General features: G+C 50.4%; 1 protein-coding gene and 1 long non-coding RNA gene across 2 annotated transcripts in view; both read left to right on the top strand.

Moving 5' to 3' along the window:
• The window catches only part of LOC144694029 (uncharacterized), a 406257-nt gene that overhangs the window by 327989 nt on the left and 57339 nt on the right, over positions 1–20929 (top strand). The window lies entirely within an intron of this gene.
• Positions 14179–20929, top strand: part of eif2b5 (eukaryotic translation initiation factor 2B, subunit 5 epsilon) — a 57672-nt gene continuing 50921 nt past the window's right edge. The window contains exon 1 of the mRNA XM_078564362.1: positions 14179–14350. Within this exon, the coding sequence (XP_078420488.1) occupies positions 14198–14350 (153 nt within the window). The 5' untranslated portion in view covers positions 14179–14197. The remainder of the gene's footprint in view (positions 14351–20929) is intronic.

The raw sequence follows: 20929 nt of genomic DNA, 5'->3' as shown, positions 1-20929 counted from the left end.
TCCCCATTACCCGATATCAATTCCAAACTAATCTCACTGCCACCTCTCCTCATAGCCCTATATCAATTGCAAACTAATCTCTCTGGCTGCTCTTTCCCCATTGTCCTGTATCAATCCCAAACTAATTTCACTGATTGCTCTCTCCTCATAGCCCAGTATCAATCCCAAACTAATCTCACTGGCTGCTCTCTCACCATTGCCCTGTATCAATCCCAAGTTAATTTCACTGATGGCTCTCTCCTCATAGCCCAGTATCAATCCAAAACTAATCTCACTGGCTGTTCTCTCCCCATAGCCCAGTATCAATCCAAAACTAATCCCACTGCCCAAGTCTCCCCCATAGCCCAGTATCAATCCCAAACTAACTCCATTGCCCCGCTCTCTCCTCATAACCTTACTCTTACTATAATCTTAAACCGATTCATCGCTGATTCTCCAACTGAAGGAAATCGCCTGTCCTTATTCACTCTACTGAAGAAAACCCTTCAATTATTTTTTTGTAAAACTTCTATTAAATCTCCTCCTAGTCTTTCTTGTTTCAATGGAAATATTCATGTGTTTCAACAGACGTGAGTTCTTACCCTGAAACAGACAGATGAACATTATGGAGCTGAGGAAGGAGCTGCGATGAGTCCTGTAGCTGAGGCCAGTGTGCTGTCAAGAGCCATTCCTTACAAACAGCATCAACAGCTCAAAGGCACATTTTATAGCACCGCCCTGGGCATCCCCATGGTTACTGGACCAGCTCTGTCCAATTAACCGCTAGATCATTAACCCTTTCACTCCTGTTTCTCTGGTGAGATTTCCTGTGTTCCTCTTCAGTCTTGATGATTGCATTGTTAAAAGCTGGGTCATTAATATTCAACTCTGTAGAAGTGTGAATGTGCAGTGGAAAATTTGGGTGCAGTAATAAATTTTGAACATTTATTGATGTTCCCTCATTTCAGTTTGATATTAGGTTGAATGTATAATTTAGAGGCAATCCCTTAGATGTCAGTACCTACCAATATGAAGCCTCAGTCTCAGCTCAGTGGTGACACTCTTGCTTTAGAGTCAGATGGTGTGGGTTCAAGTACCCCCCACCCCCCCATCCTTCAGTGACTTCAATACATTTATGTTGACACTCCAATGTGGTACTGAGGGAGTGCTGCACTGTTGGGAGGTGCCATCTTTCAGATGCGACCTTAAATTGAAGCTCCTGTCTTCCCTCTCCGCTGGATTTGAAGATGAGCTGGGGAATTCTTCTCTGTATACTCTGATCAATATTTATCTCTCAATTGCCATCTGATCATGTATCCCATTGCTGTTTGTGGGAGTTTGCTGTGTGTAAATTGGTTGCTGTGTTTCCTATATTACAACAATGACTGGACTACAAAAGCGATTCATTGGCTGTGGAGTTGAATGAGGGTCAGCTCTAGGCTCATCTCCATGGGTGGGATTTTCCAGTCCCTCCTGCCGCAGGAATCATTGTGGCCGGACAGAAAATATGACGAACCAGCCAAAAGGTCCGTTGACTTCAGGCAGAAGTTTCCAAAATCCTGACCAATGAGTCTACATGCGTACTCCCTATCAGGCCAAGTTGGTAAATGCATTTTCTGGGGTAGTACAAGGCCCAGAAGACCCACTTTAATTTTCCACCTGTACCTTCCTAATGGCTGTCGATCCTCCTCATTTCACAGGCTGCAACTTGTCCAGAACCCTGCTGCACCTATCTTGTCCCACACTAAGTTCTGATCACCCTTACCTCAGTCCTCACTGACAGACCTTGTCTCCTTGACAATCGAGGCTCTATGCTTAATACTCTGGTCCTCATCATCAACCCCCATTTGCAGTCTATAATTAACTGATCTCATTCGGGTACATTCGCAGAAGAGGTACAAAGGACTTCAGTGACCATCCCATCCCAAACTGAGTCTGGGGAGGGAGAAAGAGAAACTCAGGCCAAACTCCCTGTACTGATGGATGTCTATACTTGTGAACCCCCTCATGTCTCAAACCCAATAAGAGTGTAGATTTTCACCATCTTGGACACAAATCCAATGATACAAAAATGGGGTGGGTTCTGTAAAGGGGAAACAATCTGCTCTCCCTTGATTACCACTCAGCAGAGGAAGACTGTTTGCCGGGGAGTGGGGAGGAAGCACCGAGACCATGTGAAGTGTTCAGTCTGGCCACCACACCTCAGAAAGGCTTTTGAGGCAATGCAGATTCACCAGAATGATACCAGTGCTAAAGAGGTTAAATTTTGAAGACAGGCCTGTAGTCCCCTCAATATAAAAGATATAATGGGGTGATCTAATTAAGATGTTGAAGGTGATTAAAGAAGTTGACAGTGTCGATAGAGAGAAACTATTTCCTCTGCTGGGGGGAGTTTGGAACAAGGCGTCCGAACTTCAGATTTGGAGCCAGGCCTTTCAGGGATGATGTCAGGGAGCATTTCTTCACACATTGAGTGGTGAAGATCTTTACAGTATTTCCATTTAAAAGTTTTTATTATCAGGACTACCATTTTAGTAGATCATGTCTGGTTTAGCTAGCGCTACCCACATAAATGTTGGTGGAACATGGATATTAGTCTGTGATGCTGACACAACTAAAGCAAAAGCAGAAATCGGGAACTCACCCCGAAAATGCTGTTCCAACATAGGGGTCTATTCAAAATTTCCAACCGGAGGTAGATTTTTGTTAAACAAGTATATTAACAGATATGGAACCAAGACAGGTAAATGGCAAAACAGCAATCAATTTGCACACAGCAAGACCTCACAAACAGCAATGAGATAAATGGCTAGATAATCAGAAAATGTCAGAAAAACTCAGAAGGTTTAGCAGCACCTGTGGAGAGGGAAACAGAAGAGTCATATGGACTCAAAACATTAACGCTGTTTCTCTCTCCACAGATGCTGTCAGGCCTGCTGAGTTTTTCCAGCATTTTCTGTTTTTGTTTCAAATTTCCGGCATCCACAGTATTTTGCTTTTATCTCATTTGATAGGCACTTAATCCCAGGGGCGCATCAAGCCCCCACATTGAGGGATGAGCTTTTAATTTATTTATTTTTATTTATATTCAAAACACTGAACAATTGTGGTGAATAAGGGCCACTGTTGCGGTTACAAGAATTATAGAGTGAACAGTGCCTTCCCGAGAAAGCACAGCTCCCAAAGAATACATTCATTTGTAGAAAATAGTAAATATTATTAAATAATGCAAAGATGCTTCTTAAAGTCTTTTTGATAGAATCTTCAAAAAGTCCTGTTAAAAAAGCAATATCCCAATGTATTTCTGATGAGAATTTTAATGACTAGCAAATGAACAGAACATCTTGGGCAACATCAGTCCCAACATGATTCTGTTTTAATTTGCTCCCCGAGGACAAGTTTCGGTTTGCATCTCAAAATGTAATTGAGGCTGTCTGTCTAGTTTCAAATGATAAAATGAGCTACGAGACACCAGCTGAATTCAAAAGCACCTCTCACTTTCTGCAGCTAGCTGACACCGCCTCTGCACACTTGCAAGAAGTGCTCCCCCTAGTGTTGCAGCACAAATAAATGCAGCCAAGGAAGCATTCGGACAGGTGACCAAACATTTGATTGAAGAGGTGGTTTTAAGGAGTTTGAAAGCAGGAGAAAGAGAGAGAGAGAGATGTTTAGTGAGGGAATTCCAGAGCTTAGAGTCTAGACAGCTGAAGACTGAAGAGAGATCCGAGATTTGAGAATATGCATAAGAGAGGAACATACCATCACACTGTGCAGTTTCAGATGACACCAATTACAACAGCCTCGGCGGTGGCCATAAGAATAATTTAGAGAAGCGTCTCCTCCAAGGGGTTGAGGATGTTCAACTATGCCTGTGTCCACCTGTTCTTTATTGCTCCCTCCTGTTATGTCCCACCTTGCTCTGTTAGAGAAAGTGAAGAGTGCCAGTAAGTGTGTTGCAATGGGTTTGAGTGATGCACCTGTCATAGCTGAATAGCTGGAAGTACGTGGAAGTTGCAAGATGTGGGTGTGAGTCTTGAAGCAGTGGTAAAGATAGGGGGTGAGGTTAAACACCTGAATGTTAGGCATAAGTCTGATTGTTAGAGACTGTTGATGGGTGAGCGATAATGATGTGGCACAATGAGCAGTCTGAGAGGTTGGTTTAACTTAAATTAATTTTAAAAAAGCATTCCAGAAATTGCAAGTACTTCAACTCTAATTAAACACAAAAGCAACAGTCCAACAGGAGGTTACTTTCCAAACATTTGCGAAAAGCAAAATTCCTTGAGTTTTAAATGGCGAGGTGGGTGATGATGTGCAAGAATCAGATTTAGCTGTTCAGCATCAGTCCAAAACAAAGTAGATTCGGATAGGTCAGTTTTCACAGTATATCGTATTGTAAATATCAAGAGTATTGCAATTATATTGAGGCACCCCAGAGAGGAAAATACTGCGCAGAGAAAAGTTGAATTTTACTGCACTTTCTGTAATATTCAATTTGAAATATTTGGAATGTACTTCTACAAATTTTATGAATAAAGTATATTTTGGGGGGAAAAAGTGTGAGGTTGATGATGCAGTGGGTAAGAGATGGCATTTGAAAATGTATTCACTGACCTTGACCATTCATGTGAGATCAGTGAACATTTTCCAACACTGTGGCTGGGGCTATATATATTGTAGATTGTTTTACTTTTCGAACTTTGCAGAGTAAAGTTTATTTTGTTTGTTCAAAATCCGTGGAATCTTGTGGCTTTATTCTCTTAGCAAGTGTCTTGAATCTCAAACTTTGTCTACTTTAAACAAAAGGTTACTGGTCCCTAACTGGATCGTACCAAGAACTTGTTGGGGTAGGGGGGTGCGGTTGCTAGTCCAGAATCATAAGAAGTTTTCTCTGTACAATTTGTGCTTTTATTGGCTGAAACAGGAAATGACAATATATATGATATAGAAACATAGAAAAAAGGAGCAGGAGTAGGTCATTTGGCCCTTCATGCCTGCTCCATCATTCAATATGATCATGGCTGATCCTCTATCTCAACACCATACCCCCACTCTCTCCTCATGCCCCTTGATGCATTTCATCAGATATCTATCTATTTCCTTCTTAAATATATTCAGTGACCCGGCCTCCACAGCCTTCTGTGGTAGAGAATTCCATAGGTTCACCATCCTCTGAGTGAAGAGGTTTCTCCTCATCTCAGTCTTAAATGGTCTACCCCATATCCTAAGACTGTGGCCCCTTGTTCTAGACCCCCCAGCCAAAGGAAACATCATCCCTGCATCCACTCCGTCCATCCCTGTCAGAATTTTATATGTATGAGATCCCCTCTCATTCATCTAAACTGCAGCGAATACAGGCCTAGTTGGCCCAATCTCTCCTCATACGACAATCCTGCCATTCCAGGAATTAGTATGGTGAACCTTCACTGCACTCCCTCTATGGCAAGCGTATCCTTTCTTGGGTAAGGAAACTAAAACTGCACACAATACTCCTGATGTGGTCTCGCCAAGGCCCTGTATAGCGGCAGTAAGACATCCTTACTCCTGTACTCAAGTCTTCTCGCAATGAAGGCCAACATACTATTTGCCTTCTTAACTGCTTGCTGCACCTGTATGCTTGCTTTCAGTGATTGGTGTACAAGGACACCCAGGACCCTTCGTACATCAACATTTCCCAATCTATCACCATTTAAATAATACTCTGCCAGTCTGTTTTTCCAACCGAAGTGGATAACTTCACACTTATTGACGTTATACAGCATCAGCCATGTATTGCCCAATCATTCAACCTGTCTAAATCGCCTTGAAGCCTCTTAACACCCTCCTCATCGCTTACATTCCCACCAAGTTTCGTGTTGCCAGCAAACTTGGAAATATTACATTCGGTTCTTTCATCCAAATCATGGATACATATTGTGAATAGCTGAGGCTCAAGCTCTGATCCTTACGGTACCCCACTAGTCACCACCTGCCACTCCAAAAAAGACCCATTTATTCGTACTCTCTGTCCCTGTCTGCCAACCAATTCTTAATCCATGCCAATATATTGCCCCCAATCCCATGTGTGGGACTTTATCAAAAGCTTTCTGAAAATCCAAATACACATCCAATGACTCTCCCTTATCTATCCTCATAGATACATCCTCAAAAAACTCCAGTAGGTTTGTCAAACATGATTTCCCTTTCATAAATCCATGTTGACTTTGTCTAGTCCCATTGATATTTTCTAAGTGTCCTGTTATCACATCCTTTATAATAGACTCTAGCATTTTCCCTACTACTGATGTTAGGCTAACCGGTTTATAATTCGCTGCTTTCTCCCTCCTTTCTTTTTTAAAATAGTGGGGTTACATTTGCCACCCTCCAATCTGTCGGGACTGTTCCAGAATCTATAGAATTTTGGAAGATGACAACCAACACATCCACTATTTCCATGGCCATCTCCTTTACTACCCTGGGATGTAGATTATCGGGCTCTGGGGATTTATCGGCTTTCAGTCCCATTAATTTCTCCAGCACTTTTTTTTAGTAATACTAATTTCCTTCAATTCCTCCTTCTCACTAGACCCTTGGTTCCCTAGTATTTCTGGGAAGTTACTGGTGTCTTCCTCTGTGAAGACAGAACTAAAGTAGTTGTTTAATTGCTCTGCATTTCCCACATATGAACATATGAAATAGGTGCAGATATAGGCCATTCTGCCCCTCGAGCCCGCTGTGCCATTCAATAAGATCTTGGCTGATCTGTTTGTGTTTCGAGTTCCACATTCCCATCTACCTCCAATAACCTTTGATTCCCTTGCCTAACAAGAATCTATCTACCTCTACCTTAAAAATATTCAATAACACCCTTCCACCATTTTCTGAGGCTGAGAGTTCAAAAGAGAAAAAAAAAATTCATCTCATCTCTGTCCTTTAAGGGTGACCCTAATTTTAAAACAGTGCCCCCTAGTACTGGACTCACCCACAAGAGGTAATATCCTTTCCACATCCACCTTCTCAAGACCATTCAGGATCTTATATACTTCAATCAAGTCACCCCTCACTCTTCTAAACTCCAGTGAAACAAGCCTAGCCAGTACAGCGTATCCTCATAAGATAACCCACTCATTCCAGGTATCAGTCTAGTAAACCTCCTTTGAACCACCTCCAATGCATTTACATCCTTAAATTGCTTGTTCTCTATTACACATTCCCCCTTTTCTGACTGTAAGGGACCTACATTTGTCTTCACTAATCTTTTTCTTCTTACATACTTTTAGAAGCTTTTACAGTCCGCTTTTACGTTTCTTGCAAGTTTACACTCATACTCAATTTTTCCCCTCTTAATCAATCTCTTGGTCCTCCTTTGCTGAATTCTAAACTGCTCCCAATCCTCAGGCTTGCTACTTTTTCCAGCAACTTTATATGACTCCTCTTTGGATCTAATACTAGCTTTCATTTCTTTTGTTAGCCGTGGTTGGGCCACTTTTCCTGTTGTGTTTTTGTGCCAGAAAGGAATGTATAACTGCTGCAATGCATACGTTCGTTACTTAAATATTAGCCATTGTCTAATCCCCGTCATGCCTTTTAATGAAGTTCCCCAATCTATCTTGGCCAACGTACGCCTCATTCCTTCATAGATTCCTTTGTTTAGATTTAGGACTCTAGTTTCAGATCGGGCTCCTTTACTTTCCATCCTAATGAAGAATTCTATCATGTTATGGTAACTGTTCCCTAAAGGACCCCACACAACACAGTTATTAATTAAACCCTTCTCATTGCACAATACCAAATCTAGGATAGCCTGTTCACTACTCGGTTCCTCAACATATTGGTCTAAAAACCTATCTTGACACACTCCAGGAATTCATCCGCCACAGTATTGTTGCTAATTTGGTTTGCCCAGTTTATATGTAGATTAAAGTCACCCATGATTACTGTAGCACCCTTGTTACATGCATCTCTAATTTCCTGTTTAATGCCATCCCCTACCTTATCACTACTGTTTGGAGGCCTATAGACAAATCCCACTAATGTTTTCCACCTTTGTTGCCCCTTAGCGTCACCCAGACTGATTCTACATCTAGACTTTCTGAGCCAATATCCTCTGACTGTCGCACTGATTTCACTGATTTAACTAATAACGCCACCCCACCTCCTTTTCCCTTTTGCCGTCTGTCCTCAATATCAAGTCCCCTTGGATATTCAGTTCCCAGCCTTGATCACCCTGCAGCCAAATCTCCATAATCGCAATCATATCGTACCCATTTACATCTATTTGCGCTGTTAATTTGTCCACCTTACTGCGAATGCTCTGTGCCTTTAGGCTTGTCTTTTTAACATTTTTACACAATTTTTTCGTACTATGGTCCCATTTGCGGCTAGCTTTTGTTTCTTCTGCCTTCCACTTTTGCTTTCTACTTTTCTGTCTTTCATTCCTATCTTTGTTTCCACACTTGTGTTTCTCTGCTCAGGTTCCCATCCCCCTGCCAATCTAGTTTAAACCCTCCCCCAAAATACTAGCAGATACCCCTGCAAGGCTACTGGCCCTAGTCCTGCTGGGGTGCAACCCGTCCAGCTTGTACAGGTTCCATCTTCCCCAGAATCGGTCCCAAAGCCTCAGGAATCTAATTCCCTCCCTCCTACATCATCTCTCCTGCCAATGCATTCATCTGGTCTATTCTCCTATTACTGATCTCGCTAGCACATGGCACTGGGAGTAATCTTAAGATTACTACCTTTGAGGTCCTGCTTTTTAATTTATTTCCTAGCTCCCTATATTCTGTTTTCAGACCTCATCCCTCTTTTTACCTATGTCGTTGGTACCGATATGGACCACAAGCTCTGGCTGTTCACCCACCCCCTTCGGAATGTCCTGCAGCCGGTCCTTGACCCTGGCACCAGGGAGGCAGAATTGCAAACTGTGTGTCAAACACTGATACCCCCAATCCAGCAAATGTATTCCACATTCCAGTTTTATTTCCTTTATTTGTTGGCACAGGGAATTAAAAAGGTTGGCTTGAAAATTCATTATTTTTTTATTCATTCATGGGATGTGAACATTTATTGCCCATCCCTGTTTGCCTCGGAGAGGTGGTGGTGAGCCTCCTTCTTGAACCGCTGCAGTCCATGTGATGCAGGTACACCCATAGTGGTACATCCTCCTCACTGTTCAATGTTTTTCAGAGTTTTGTGTCATCTGTAACCTTTGAAAATAAGGCCTGTATACCCAATGTCATTAATATACATCAAGCTGTTTACTACTACTCTTTGGATTTCTATCTTTTACCTAACGTAGTGTCAATGTAACCTTCATAATTGTTTGCTTGTTGTTAACTTTTGGTGATTTGTATGCAAGGATACCAAAGTCCCTCTGATTACCAACATTTAGAATTCTTGCTGAAAAGAGAGATAAGCTGATGAAGATTTGCATTTTGCACGCATCAGGACAGATGCAAGAAAGCCAAATTTCAAAGGGAGCAACAATTTATACTGAATGAGAATAGGGGTGCTGATTGGTTGGCAAGCGGCTCTGATTGGTCAAGATGTTGCCATGGCGAATTCACCAGTGAGCTATTGTCCTCCATGATTTTGTTTATCCAAAAAGGGTGCAATGTCCGGACATGTTCCTTTTGCCTGCGGTAGACAGGTCCCTGCATATGAATATATATAGCTTCCAGCAAGCATTAGTGAGCTACATTTTGAGCCCAACTGATTGGTTGTTAATGTAATTCTTAGCACACTCAGGATTGTTCAGCAAGTGCTGTCAAATCGCAGAATCACATCTAATGTTAGACATTATGTTCAGAGTTTCGCAAACACAGGTTGGTTGACTACAGTCAGTACTCTGCCTATTGCGAACAGCTGAAGGGACATGCTGTTTGATATGATCCGCCAGTCATTGGGACTTGTGGCTTACGTACCTGGCATTGTACCGTCACGGGTCAGTGGGACAAATTATGTGAGGATGCAGAGGGGCCTCAAATTTTCTCTGTGCCTTTTTTTTAAAAATTAAGCTGTACTGCGCATTAACCTCGTTTGCAAATTCTTCCATGCTTGCCTCTCCCTATCTCTGTAATCACCTCCCGCCACAGAACCGTCTGAGATCTCTGCGCTGCTCCAATTCTGACCCCTTGCTCATCCCCCAGTCCCATTGCTCCACTGTGGGGACAGCGGTGCCTTCCGCTGCCTCTGCCCTAAAAACTCTGGAATTCCCTCACAAAACTTCTCCAATTTCAATCTCACCTTCTTTAAGATGCTCTTTAAAACCTATCTTTTTGACCAAGCCGTTAGCCACCTGTCTTAATATAGCTTGCTGTCAAATTTTGCTAATTGGTGCAGTGGCAATCCAGAGGCACAGGCTAATGCTGTGGGGACAAGGGTTCAAATCCCACCACAACGGATGGAATTTATGTTCAATTAATCGATCTGGAATATAAAGCTAGCCATCAGTAAACTATCATCAATTGTAAAAACCCATCTGGTCCTTTAGGAAAGGAAATTTACCATCCTTACCTGGTCTGGCCTGCATGTGACCCTTACCTTGGAAATGGCTGAGCAAGCCACGAAATTCAAGAGCAATTAGGGATGGACAACAAATGCTGGCCTTTTCAGCTACGCCCACATCCTCTGAAAGATAACAGTGCACCTGTGAAGTGCCTTGGGATCTTTGACTATGTTAAAGGTGCTATATAAATGCAAGCTGTTTCTTGTAGATTGAAGATGATCCTGAAGTGTAAGAGAAAAGACAGAGGGTGCTGATAAAGGATACAAAATCAAAGTGTTAATCTGTCTTTTCAATTTCCAATATGATGATCGACCTGCTGTGTATTTCCAGCATTTTATCTTTCCTTAACTTGTTGTTGGAAGTCACAAATCCGACCCGCTGTCCTTGGGGCTTGGCGATGTGCCGGCACGTATTGAAATGGTGGGGCGGTTGCGCTTTGGTCTACCCAGCCTTCCGTCCGTTCTCCTTTACAAAGATGGCGGCGGCGTGCAGGCTAATGACGGCGAGTGTGAAGTTGGAGAGTTGGGAGTTCCATCCCTCATGTTTCGAACCCACCCAGGATTACAGGTATCTCCGGGACATACAACGCTCCTTGGACTGCTATTCCCGTCGCATTCTGAGATCCACACTCAGTGCCATGCGCCGCCATATGAACACACTCGACCTCTCCCTCCAGCAACACCGCCGCACCCTTTTTCAAAGTTGCGTGTGCCCCCAGTTTCATTTTATTCTTTGTCTCATCCGGCGCCTCAACAAGAAACTTTGTCTCTTTCTTTCAGGTGCAAAGGAACGCAAACTCCAACAACTCATCAACACCAACACCCATCCAGGACCCTCCACCCCTGCCTGTCCCTCTGTTCCCATCCCGTCTTCCAATCCCAGCCCCGGCCGTGTATTCACCATACCCCCTGACCTTCCCCTCTCTGACGCTGAACGTTCAGTGCTCAGCAAAGGACTTAATTTCATACCCTTACGCCCTCATCTCAATGAATTTCGGGCTCGGCACGATGCTGAACTCTTCTTCCGCTGCCTTCGTCTCCGTGCTCACTTCTTTGGGCAGGAGTCCTCTCCCCGTTCAACGGATCCTTTTACCCACCTCCAATATTCTCCCTCCACCTGGACCCCTCCCTCTGGATTCTTACCTTCTCTTGATCTTTTCATTGAGAACTGTCGGCGTGACATTAGTCGCTTCAATTTCTCTTCTCCTCTCACCCACTCTAACCTGTCTTTCTCTCAGGTCTAACCCTGATATTGTCATCAAACCTGCTGACAAGGGTGGTGCTGTTGTTGTCTGGTGCACTGACCTCTACCTCGCAGAGGCTGAGCATCAACTCGCAGACACTTCCTCCTACCTCTCCCTGGACCATGACCCCACCACTGAACATCAAGCCATTGTTTCCAGGACTGTTACTGACCACATCTCCTCTGGAGATCTTCCTCCCACAGCTTCCAACCTGATAGTCTCCCAACCTCGGACGGCCCGCTTCTACCTCCTACCCAAAATCCACAAACAGGACTGTCCCGGCAGACCGATCGTGTCAGCCTGTTCCTGCCCCACGGAACTCATTTCTTGCTATCTTGACTCCATTCTCTCTCCCCTTGTCCACTCCCTTCCCACCTACCTCCGTGATTCCTCTGACACCCTACATCATATCAATAATTTCCAGTTCCCTGGCCCCAACCACCTCCTCTTCACCATGGACGTCCAAACCCTCTACACCTCCATCCCCCACCGGGATGGTCTGATGGGTCTCCGCTTCTTCCTCGAACAGAGGCCCGAACAATCCCCATCCCTCACTACTCTCCTCCGTCTGGCTGAAATTGTTCTCACACTGAACAATTTCTCCTTAAACTCCTCTCACTTCCTCCAAATAAAAGGTGTGGCTATGGGTACCCGCATGGGCCCCAGCTATGCCTGTCCCTTTATGGGGTATGTGGAACATTCCTCGTTCCAGTCCTACTCCGGCCCCCTCCCACAACTCTTTCTCCGGTACATCGATGATTACTTCGGTGCTGCTTCATGCTCTTGTCTGGACCTGGAAAAATTTATTAATTTTGCTTCCAATTTCCACCCCTCCATCATTTTCACATGGTCCATTCTGACACTTCCCTTCCCTTCCTTGACCTCTCTGTCTCAATTTCTGGTGATAGACTGTCCACCAATATCCATTACAAGCCTACCGACTCCCACAGCTACCTCGACTACAGCTCCTCACACCCAGCTTCCTGTAAGGACTCCATCCCATTCTCTCAATTCCTTCGCCTTCGTCGCATCTGTTCTGATGATGCCACTTTCAAAAACAGTTCCTCTGACATGTCCTCCTTCTTCCTTAACCGAGGTTTTCCACCCACGGTCGTTGACAGGGCCCTCAACCGTGTCCGGCCCATCTCCCGTGCATCCGCCCTCACACCTTCTTCTCCCTCCCAGAAACATGATAGGGTCCCCCCTTGTCCTCACTTATCACCCCACCAGCCTCCGCATTCAAAGGATCACCCTCCGCCATTTCCGCCAACTCCAGCATGATGCCACCACCAAACACATCTTCCCTTCACCACCCCTAGCGGCATTCCGCTGGATCGTTCCCTCCAGGACACCCTGGTCCACTCCTCCATCACCCTCTACACCTCAACCCCCTCCCACGGCACCTTCCCATGCAACCGCAGAAGGTGCAATACCTGCCCCTTTACTTCCCCTCTCCTCACCGTCCAAGGGCCCAAACACTCCTTTCAAGTGAAGCAGCATTTCACTTGCACTTCCCTCAACTTAGTCTACTGCATTCGTTGCCCCCAATGCGGTTTCCTCTACATTGGAGAGACCAAACGCAGACTGGGTGACCGCTTTGCGGAACAGCTTCAGTCTGTCCGCAAGCATTAACCAGACCTCCCTGTCGCTTGCCATTTCAACACTCCACCCTGCTCTCATGCCCGCATGTCCGTCCTTGGCCTGCTGCATTGTTCCAGTGAAGCTCAACGCAAACTGGAGGAACAGCACCTCATCTTCCGACTAGGCACTTTACAGCCTTCCAGACTGAATATTGAGTTCAACAATTTTAGATCATGAACTCTCTCCTCTATTCCCACCCCCTTTCCGACCCCCCCCCACTTTTTTCCAATAATTTATATAGATTTTTCTTTTCCCACCTATTTCCATTATTTTTAAATGTATTTCCATCCATTGTTTCATCTCTACCTTTTAGCCTATTTCGATCCCTTCCCTTCACCCCACCCCCACTAGGGCTATCTGTACCTTGCTCGTCCTGCTTTCTACCCTTAATTAGCACATTCCTTAGATAATATCACCACCTTCAACACCTCTTTGTCCTTTTGTCTGTGACATCTTTTGGTTATCTCCACCTATCACTGGCCCTCTATCCAGCTCTACCTGTCCCACCCCCCCCCCCTTAAACCAGCTTATATTTCACCTCTTCTATTTTTACTTAGTTCTGTTGAAGGGTCACACGGACTCGAAACGTTAACTGTGTTCCTCTCCGCAGATGCTGCCAGACCTGCTGAGCTTTTCCAGGTATTTTTGTTTTTGTTTTGCGAAGTGGGAGACTCACCTTTACCGACATGGCGGCAGAGGGCGGGGCCAACGGCCGAGGCCAACGGCCGAAAGGGGGCGGGGTTTAGAGACACGCCCTCACCAAGATGGCGGCAGCACGCTGGGCCATTGGGGGAGAGAGAGAGAGAGAGAGAGAGAGTGGGCGGGGCCCCCGAGTTGCCCTCAGCAAGATGGCGGCGAAGCAGAAAGTGGGCCGGCGAGTGGCTCCCGGAGAGGGCCGCGGCACTGAAGGGGAGGCTGAGCAGGTGGTGCCGCTCCAGGCCGTGCTGGTGGCGGACAGCTTCAATAGGAGGTTCTTCCCCATCACTAAGGACCAGCCGCGGGTGAGAGAAGAGCTCAGGGTTTAGGCTGGGAGCTGGAGGAGGCTCGGCCCAGGGCCGGGAGCGGGGACTGGGGGCCGGGAGGTCAGTGGCCGGGGGTCAGGGGTTTGAGGATCTGGATCTGGATCCATTCCACCCCCGGCACCGGCTCCCATTAACATGTGACTGCAGGTCTGAGAGACTCCTCCCCGATTGCCACCCCTTGATAACCTCCCCCCTCTACCCTCCCCCTCCCCTCTCTACCCAACCCCCGATTCCCCCCTGATTTGCCCCCCCATTTCCCCCTCCCCCCATTTCCCCCTCCCCCCCATTTCCCCCTCCCCCCCATTTCCCCCTCCCCCCCACCGATTTCCCCCCTCCACCACCACCCCCGATTTCCCCCCTCCTCCACCACCCCCGATTTCCCCCTCCACACACCCGATTTCCCCCCGCCCCCCCCGATTTCCCCCCGCCCCCCCCCCGATTTCCCCCCACCGCCCCCCCCATTTCCCGCCACCCCCCCAATTTCCCCCCACCCCCCGATTTCCGCCGCCCCCCCCGATTTCCCCCTCCCCTCCCCCGATTTCCACCCTCCACCCCCCCGATTTCCCCCCTCCATCCCCCCCCGATTTCCCCCTCCATCCCCCCCCGATTTCCCCCCTCCATCCCCCCCGATTTCCCCCTCCATCCCCCCCGATTTCACCCTCCCATCCCCCCCCCGATTTCCCCCCTCCCCCCCAATTTCCCCCTCCCCCCATTTCCCCCTCCCCCCCATTTACCCCTCCCCCCCACCGATTTCCACCCCCCACCGATTTCCACCCTCCACCACCACCGATTTCCCCCCTCCACCACCACCCCCGATTTCCCCCCTCCACCCCCCCGATTTCCCCCCGCCCCCCCCCCGATTTCCCCCCGCCCCCCCCCGATTTCCCCCTCCCCTCCCCCGATTTCCCCCTCCTTCCCCCCCGATTTCCTCCCTCCATCCCCCCCGATTTCCCCCCTCCGACCCCTGATTTTCCCCCACCCCCGATTTCCCCCTCCCCCGATCTCCCCCTCCCCTCCCCCGATTTCCCCCTCCCCCCCCCGGTTTTCCCCTCCTATCCCCCGATTTCCCCCTCCCCCAATTTCCCCCCGATTTCCCCCCACCCCCGATTTCCCCCCACCCCCGATTTCCCCCCTCCCCCCCGATTTCCCCCCTCCCCCCCGATTTCCCCCCTCCCCCCCGATTTCCCCCCTCCCCCCCCGATTTCCCCCCTCCCCCCCGATTTCCCCCCTCCCCCCCGATTTCCCCCCTCCCCCCCCGATTTCCCCCCTCCCCCGATTTCCCCCCTCCCCCCGATTTCCCCCCTCCCCCCGATTTCCCCCCTCCCCCCCGATTTCCCCCCTCCCCCCCGATTTCCCCCCTCCCCCCCGATTTCCCCCTCCCCCCCACCGATTTCCCCCTCCCCCCCGATTTCCCCCCGCCCCCCCCCCGATTTCCCCCCGCCCCCCGATTTCCCCCCGCCCCCCCGATTCCCCCCCCCCCGATTTCCCCCCGCCCCCCCTCCGATTTCCCCCCGCCCCCCCCCCCGATTTCCCCCCCCCCCGATTTCCCCCCTCCCCCCCGATTTCCCCCCTCCCCCCCCGATTTCCCCCCTCCCCTCCCCCGATTTCCCCCTCCATCCCCCCCGATTTCCCCCCTCCATCCCCTCCGATTTCCCCCCTCCATCCCCCCCGATTTCCCCCCCCCCCCGATTTCCCCCCTCCCCCCGATTTCCCCCCCCCGATTTCCCCCCGCCCCCCCCCCGATTTCCCCCTCCCCCCCCCGATTTCCCCCTTCCCCCCGATTTCCCCCCGCCCCCCCCCGATTTCCCCCCTCCCCCCCCGATTTCCCCCCGCCCCCCCCCCCGATTTCCCCCCGCCCCCCCCCGATTTCCCCCCGCCCCCCCGATTTCCCCCCGCCCCCCCCCCGATTCCCCCCCCCCCCGATTTCCCCCCGCCCCCCCCCGATTTCCCCCCGCCCCCCCCGATTTCCCCCCGCCCCCCCCCCGATTTCCCCCCTCCCCCCCGATTTCCCCCTCCCCCCCCCCCGATTTCCCCCTCCATCCCCCCCGATTTCCCCCTCCCCCGATTTCCCCCTCCATCCCCTCCGATTTCCCCCCTCCATCCCCCCCGATTTCCCCCCTCCCCCCCGATTTCCCCCCTCCCCCCGATTTCCCCCCCCCCCGATTTCCCCCTCCCCTCCCCCGATTTCCCCCTCCATCCCCCCCGATTTCCCCCCTCCATCCCCCCCGATTTCCCCCCCCCCCGATTTCCCCCGCACCCCCGATTTCCCCCGCCCCCCCGATTTCCCCCCGCCCCCCCCCCCCCGATTTCCCCCCGCACCCCCCCCACGATTTCCCCATCCCCCCCGATTTCCCCCTCCCCCCCGATTTCCCCCCTCCCCCCCATTTACCCCTCCCCCCCACCGATTTCCACCCTCCACCACCACCGATTTCCCCCCTCCACCACCACCCCCGATTTCCCCCCTCCACCCCCCGATTTCCCCCCGCCCCCCCCCGATTTCCCCCCTGCCCCCGATTTCCCCCGCCCCCCCCGATTTCCCCCCGCCCCCCCCGATTTCCCCCCCGCCCCCCCCCCCCCCCCCGATTTCCCCCCCGCCCCCCGATTTCCCCCCGCCCCCCCGATTTCCCCCCGCCCCCCCCCCCGATTTCCACCCCCCCCCCCCGATTTCCACCCGCCCCCCCCCGATTTCCCCCTCCCCCCCCCCGATTTCCCCCTCCTCCCCGATTTCCCCCCTCCCCCCCGATTTCCCCCTCCCCCGATTTCCCCCTCCCCTCCCCCGATTTCCCCCCTCCATCCCCCCCAAATTCCCCCCTCCATCCCCCCCGAATTCCCCCCTCCATCCTCCCCGATTTCCCCCCTCCATCCTCCCCGATTTCCCCCCTCCATCCCCCCCGATTTCCCCCTCCATCCCCCCCGATTTCCCCCCTCCATCCCCCCCCCCGATTTCCCCCTCCCCCGATTTCCCCCTCCATCCCCCCCGATTTCCCCCTCCATCCCCCCCGATTTCCCCCCTCTCCGATTTCCCCCCTCCACCCCCCCGATTTCCCCCCTCCACCCCCCCAATTTCCCCCCTCCACCCCCCGATTTCCCCCCTCCACCCCCCGATTTCCCCCCGCCCCCCCCCGATTTCCCCCGCCGCCCCGATTTCCCCCCTCCCCCCCCCGATTTCCCCCTCCCCTCCCCCGATTTCCCCCTCCATCCCCCCCGATTTCCCCCCTCCATCCCCCCCGATTTCCCCCCTTCATCCCCCCCGATTTCCCCCTCCCCCCCTCTCCGATTTCCCCCTCCACCCCCCCCGATTTCCCCCCTCCACCCCCCCGATTTCCCCCCCCCCCCCCCCCCCGATTTCCCCCGCCCCCCCGATTTCCCCCCTCCCCCCCCCCCGATTTCCCCCCTCCCCCCCGATTTCCCCCCTCCCCCCCCCGATTTCCCCCTCCCCTCCCCGATTTCCCCCTCCATCCCCCCCGATTTCCCCCTCCATCCCCCCCGATTTCCCCCCTCCACCCCACCGATTTCCCCCCTCCACCCCCCCGATTTCCCCCCGCCCCCCCCCGATTTCCCCCCGCCCCCCCCGATTTCCCCCCCCCCCCCCGATTTCCCCCCCACACCCCCCCCCCCCCCGATTTCCCCCCGCCCCCCCCCCCCCGATTTCCCCATCCCCCCGATTTCCCCCTCCCCCCCCATTTACCCCTCCCCCCATTTACCCCTCCCCCCCACCGATTTCCACCCTCCACCACCACCGATTTCCCCCCTTCACCACCACCCCCGATTTCCCCCCGCCCCCCCCCCCCCGATTTCCCCATCCCCCCGATTTCCCCCTCCCCCCCCATTTACCCCTCCCCCCATTTACCCCTCCCCCCCACCGATTTCCACCCTCCACCACCACCGATTTCCCCCCTTCACCACCACCCCCGATTTCCCCCCTCCACCCCCCGATTTCCCCCCGCCCCCCCCCGATTTCCCCCCTGCCCCCGATTTCCCCCGCCCCCCCGATTTCCCCCCCGCCCGATTTCCCCCTCCCCCCCCGATTTCCCCCTCCTCCCCGATTTCCCCCCTCCCCCCCGATTTACCCTTCCCCCGATTTCCCCCTCCCCTCCCCCGATTTCCCCCTCCCCTCCCCCGATTTCCCTCTCCCCTCCCCCGATTTCCCCCCTCCATCCCCCCCAAATTCCCCCTCCATCCCCCCCCAAATTCCCCCCTCCATCCCCCCCGATTTCCCCCCTCCATCCCCCCCGATTTCCCCCCGGATTTCCCCCCTCCCCCCGATTTCCCGCCCCCCCCCCCCCACCCCTCCCCCGATTTTAAATTTTATAGTCCATTATTAAGGATGAGATTTCAGAATACTTGGAAGTGCATGGTAAAATAGGGCCAAGTTAGCATGGTTTCATCAAGGGGAGGTCATGCCTGACAAATCTGTTAGAATTTTTTGAGGAGGTAATGAGTAGGTTAGACAAAGGAGAGCCAATGGATATTATCTACTTGGACTTCCAGAAGGCCTTTGACAAGGTGCTGCACAGGAGGCTGCTCAGTAAGATAAGAGCCCATGGTGTTAGAGGCAAGGTACTAGCATGGATAGAAGATTGGCTGCCTGGCAGGAGGCAGAGAGTGGGGTTAAGGGGGTCCTTCTCAGGATGGCGGCCGGTGACTAGTGGAGTTCCGCAGGGGTCAGTGTTGGGACCACAACTTTTCACTTTATACATTAATGATCTAGATGAAGGAACTGAGGATATCCTGGCTAAGTTTGCAGATGAAACAAAGATAGGTGGAGGGACAGGTAGTTTTGAGGAGGCGGGGTGGCTGCAGAAGAATTTGGACAGGTTAGGAGAATGGGCAAAGAAGTGGCAGTAGGAATACAATGTGGGGAAGTGTGAAGTCATGCACTTTGCTAGGAAGAATAGAGGCATAGACTATTTTCTAAATGGGGAGAGAATTTAGAAATCTGGAGTGCAAAGGGACATGGGAGTCCTAATCCAGGATTCTCTTAAAGTTAACTTGCAGGTTGAGTCGGTAGTTAGGAAGGCAAATGCAATGTTGGCATTTATTTCGAGAGGACTAGAATATAAAAGCAGGGCTGTGCTGCTGAGGCTTTATAAGGCTCTGGTCAGACCACATTTAGAATTATGTGAGCAATTTTGGGCCCTGTATCTCAGGAAGGATGTGCTGGCCCTGGAGAGGGTCCAGAGGAGGTTCACACGAACGATCCCAGGAATGAAAGGCTTAACATATGAGGAACGTTTGAGGAGTCTGGGTCTATACTCGATGGAGTTTAGTAGAATGAGGTAGTGATCTCAGGATTACTACCAGTGCCACTTGCTAGTCAGAGTAGAAATAGCAGGATATATTGGATGAATACGTGGCTAAAGAGATGGTGTGAAGGGGAGGGTTTCAGATTCTTGGGGCATTGGGACCGGTTCTGCGGGAGGTGGGACCAGTACAAACTGGACAGGTTACACCTGGGCAGGACCGGGACTGATGTCCTAGAGGGAATATTTGCTAGAATGCCTGAGGAGGGTTTAAACTAAAATGTCAGGGGGATGGGAACCTATGCAAGGAGTCTGAGGAGGACAAGAACAAAAGACAGAAAGGGGAATAAGAAAAGTGATAGATGGAAAAATCAAGGGCAAGAATCAAACAGGGCCTCAGTGAAAAATAGTGGGGATGGGACAAGTAATGTTAAAAAGACAAGCCTTAAGGCTTTGTGCCTTAACGTGAGGAGCATTCGCAATAAAGTGGATGAATTAACCACGCAAATAGATAAACAGGTACGATATAGTCGGGATAACGGAGACATGTCTGCGGGGTGACCAGGGATGGGAAATGAACATCCAGGGGTATTCAGTATTTAGGAAGGACAGACAAAAAGGAAAAGGTGGTGGAGTTGCATTGCTGGTTAAAGAGGAAATTAACGCAATAGTGAGGAAAGATATTAACTCCGACGATGTGGAATCTGTATGGGTAGAGCTGAGAAACACTAAGGGACAAAAAATGTTCGTAGGAGTTGTATATAGACCCCCAAACTGCAGTGGTGATGTTGCGAATGGCTTTAAACAGGAAATTAGAGACACAAGTAATAAAGGACCATCTGTAATTATGGGTCACTTTAATCTGCATAGAGATTGGGTAAATCAAATTAGTAACACCACCATAGAGGAGGAATTCCTGGAGTGTATACGGGATGGTTTTCTGGACCAATACATTGAGGAACCAACTAGAGAATAGGCCATCCTAGACTGGGTATTGTGTAATGAGAAAGGAATAATTGGCAATCTAGTTGTGCGAGGCCCCTTGGGGATGAGCGACCATAATATGATAGAGTTCTTCATCAAGATGGAGAGTGACGTATTTGATTCTGAGACTAGGATCCTGAATCTTAATAAAGGAAACTACGATGGTATGAGGCGCGAGTTGGCTATGATGGATTGGGAAACGTTACTTAAAGGGATGACAGTGGATAGGCAATGGCAAACATTCAAAGAACGCAAGGGTGAACTGCCAGAATTGTTTATTCCTGTCTGACGCAAAAGTAAAACAGGAAAGGTGGCCAAACCATGGCTTACA

Source organism: Cetorhinus maximus, chromosome 19 (genome assembly GCF_964194155.1).
Source record: "Cetorhinus maximus chromosome 19, sCetMax3.hap1.1, whole genome shotgun sequence".
NCBI lineage: Eukaryota > Metazoa > Chordata > Chondrichthyes > Lamniformes > Cetorhinidae > Cetorhinus > Cetorhinus maximus.
This window is presented reverse-complemented; position numbering and strand designations above follow the sequence as displayed.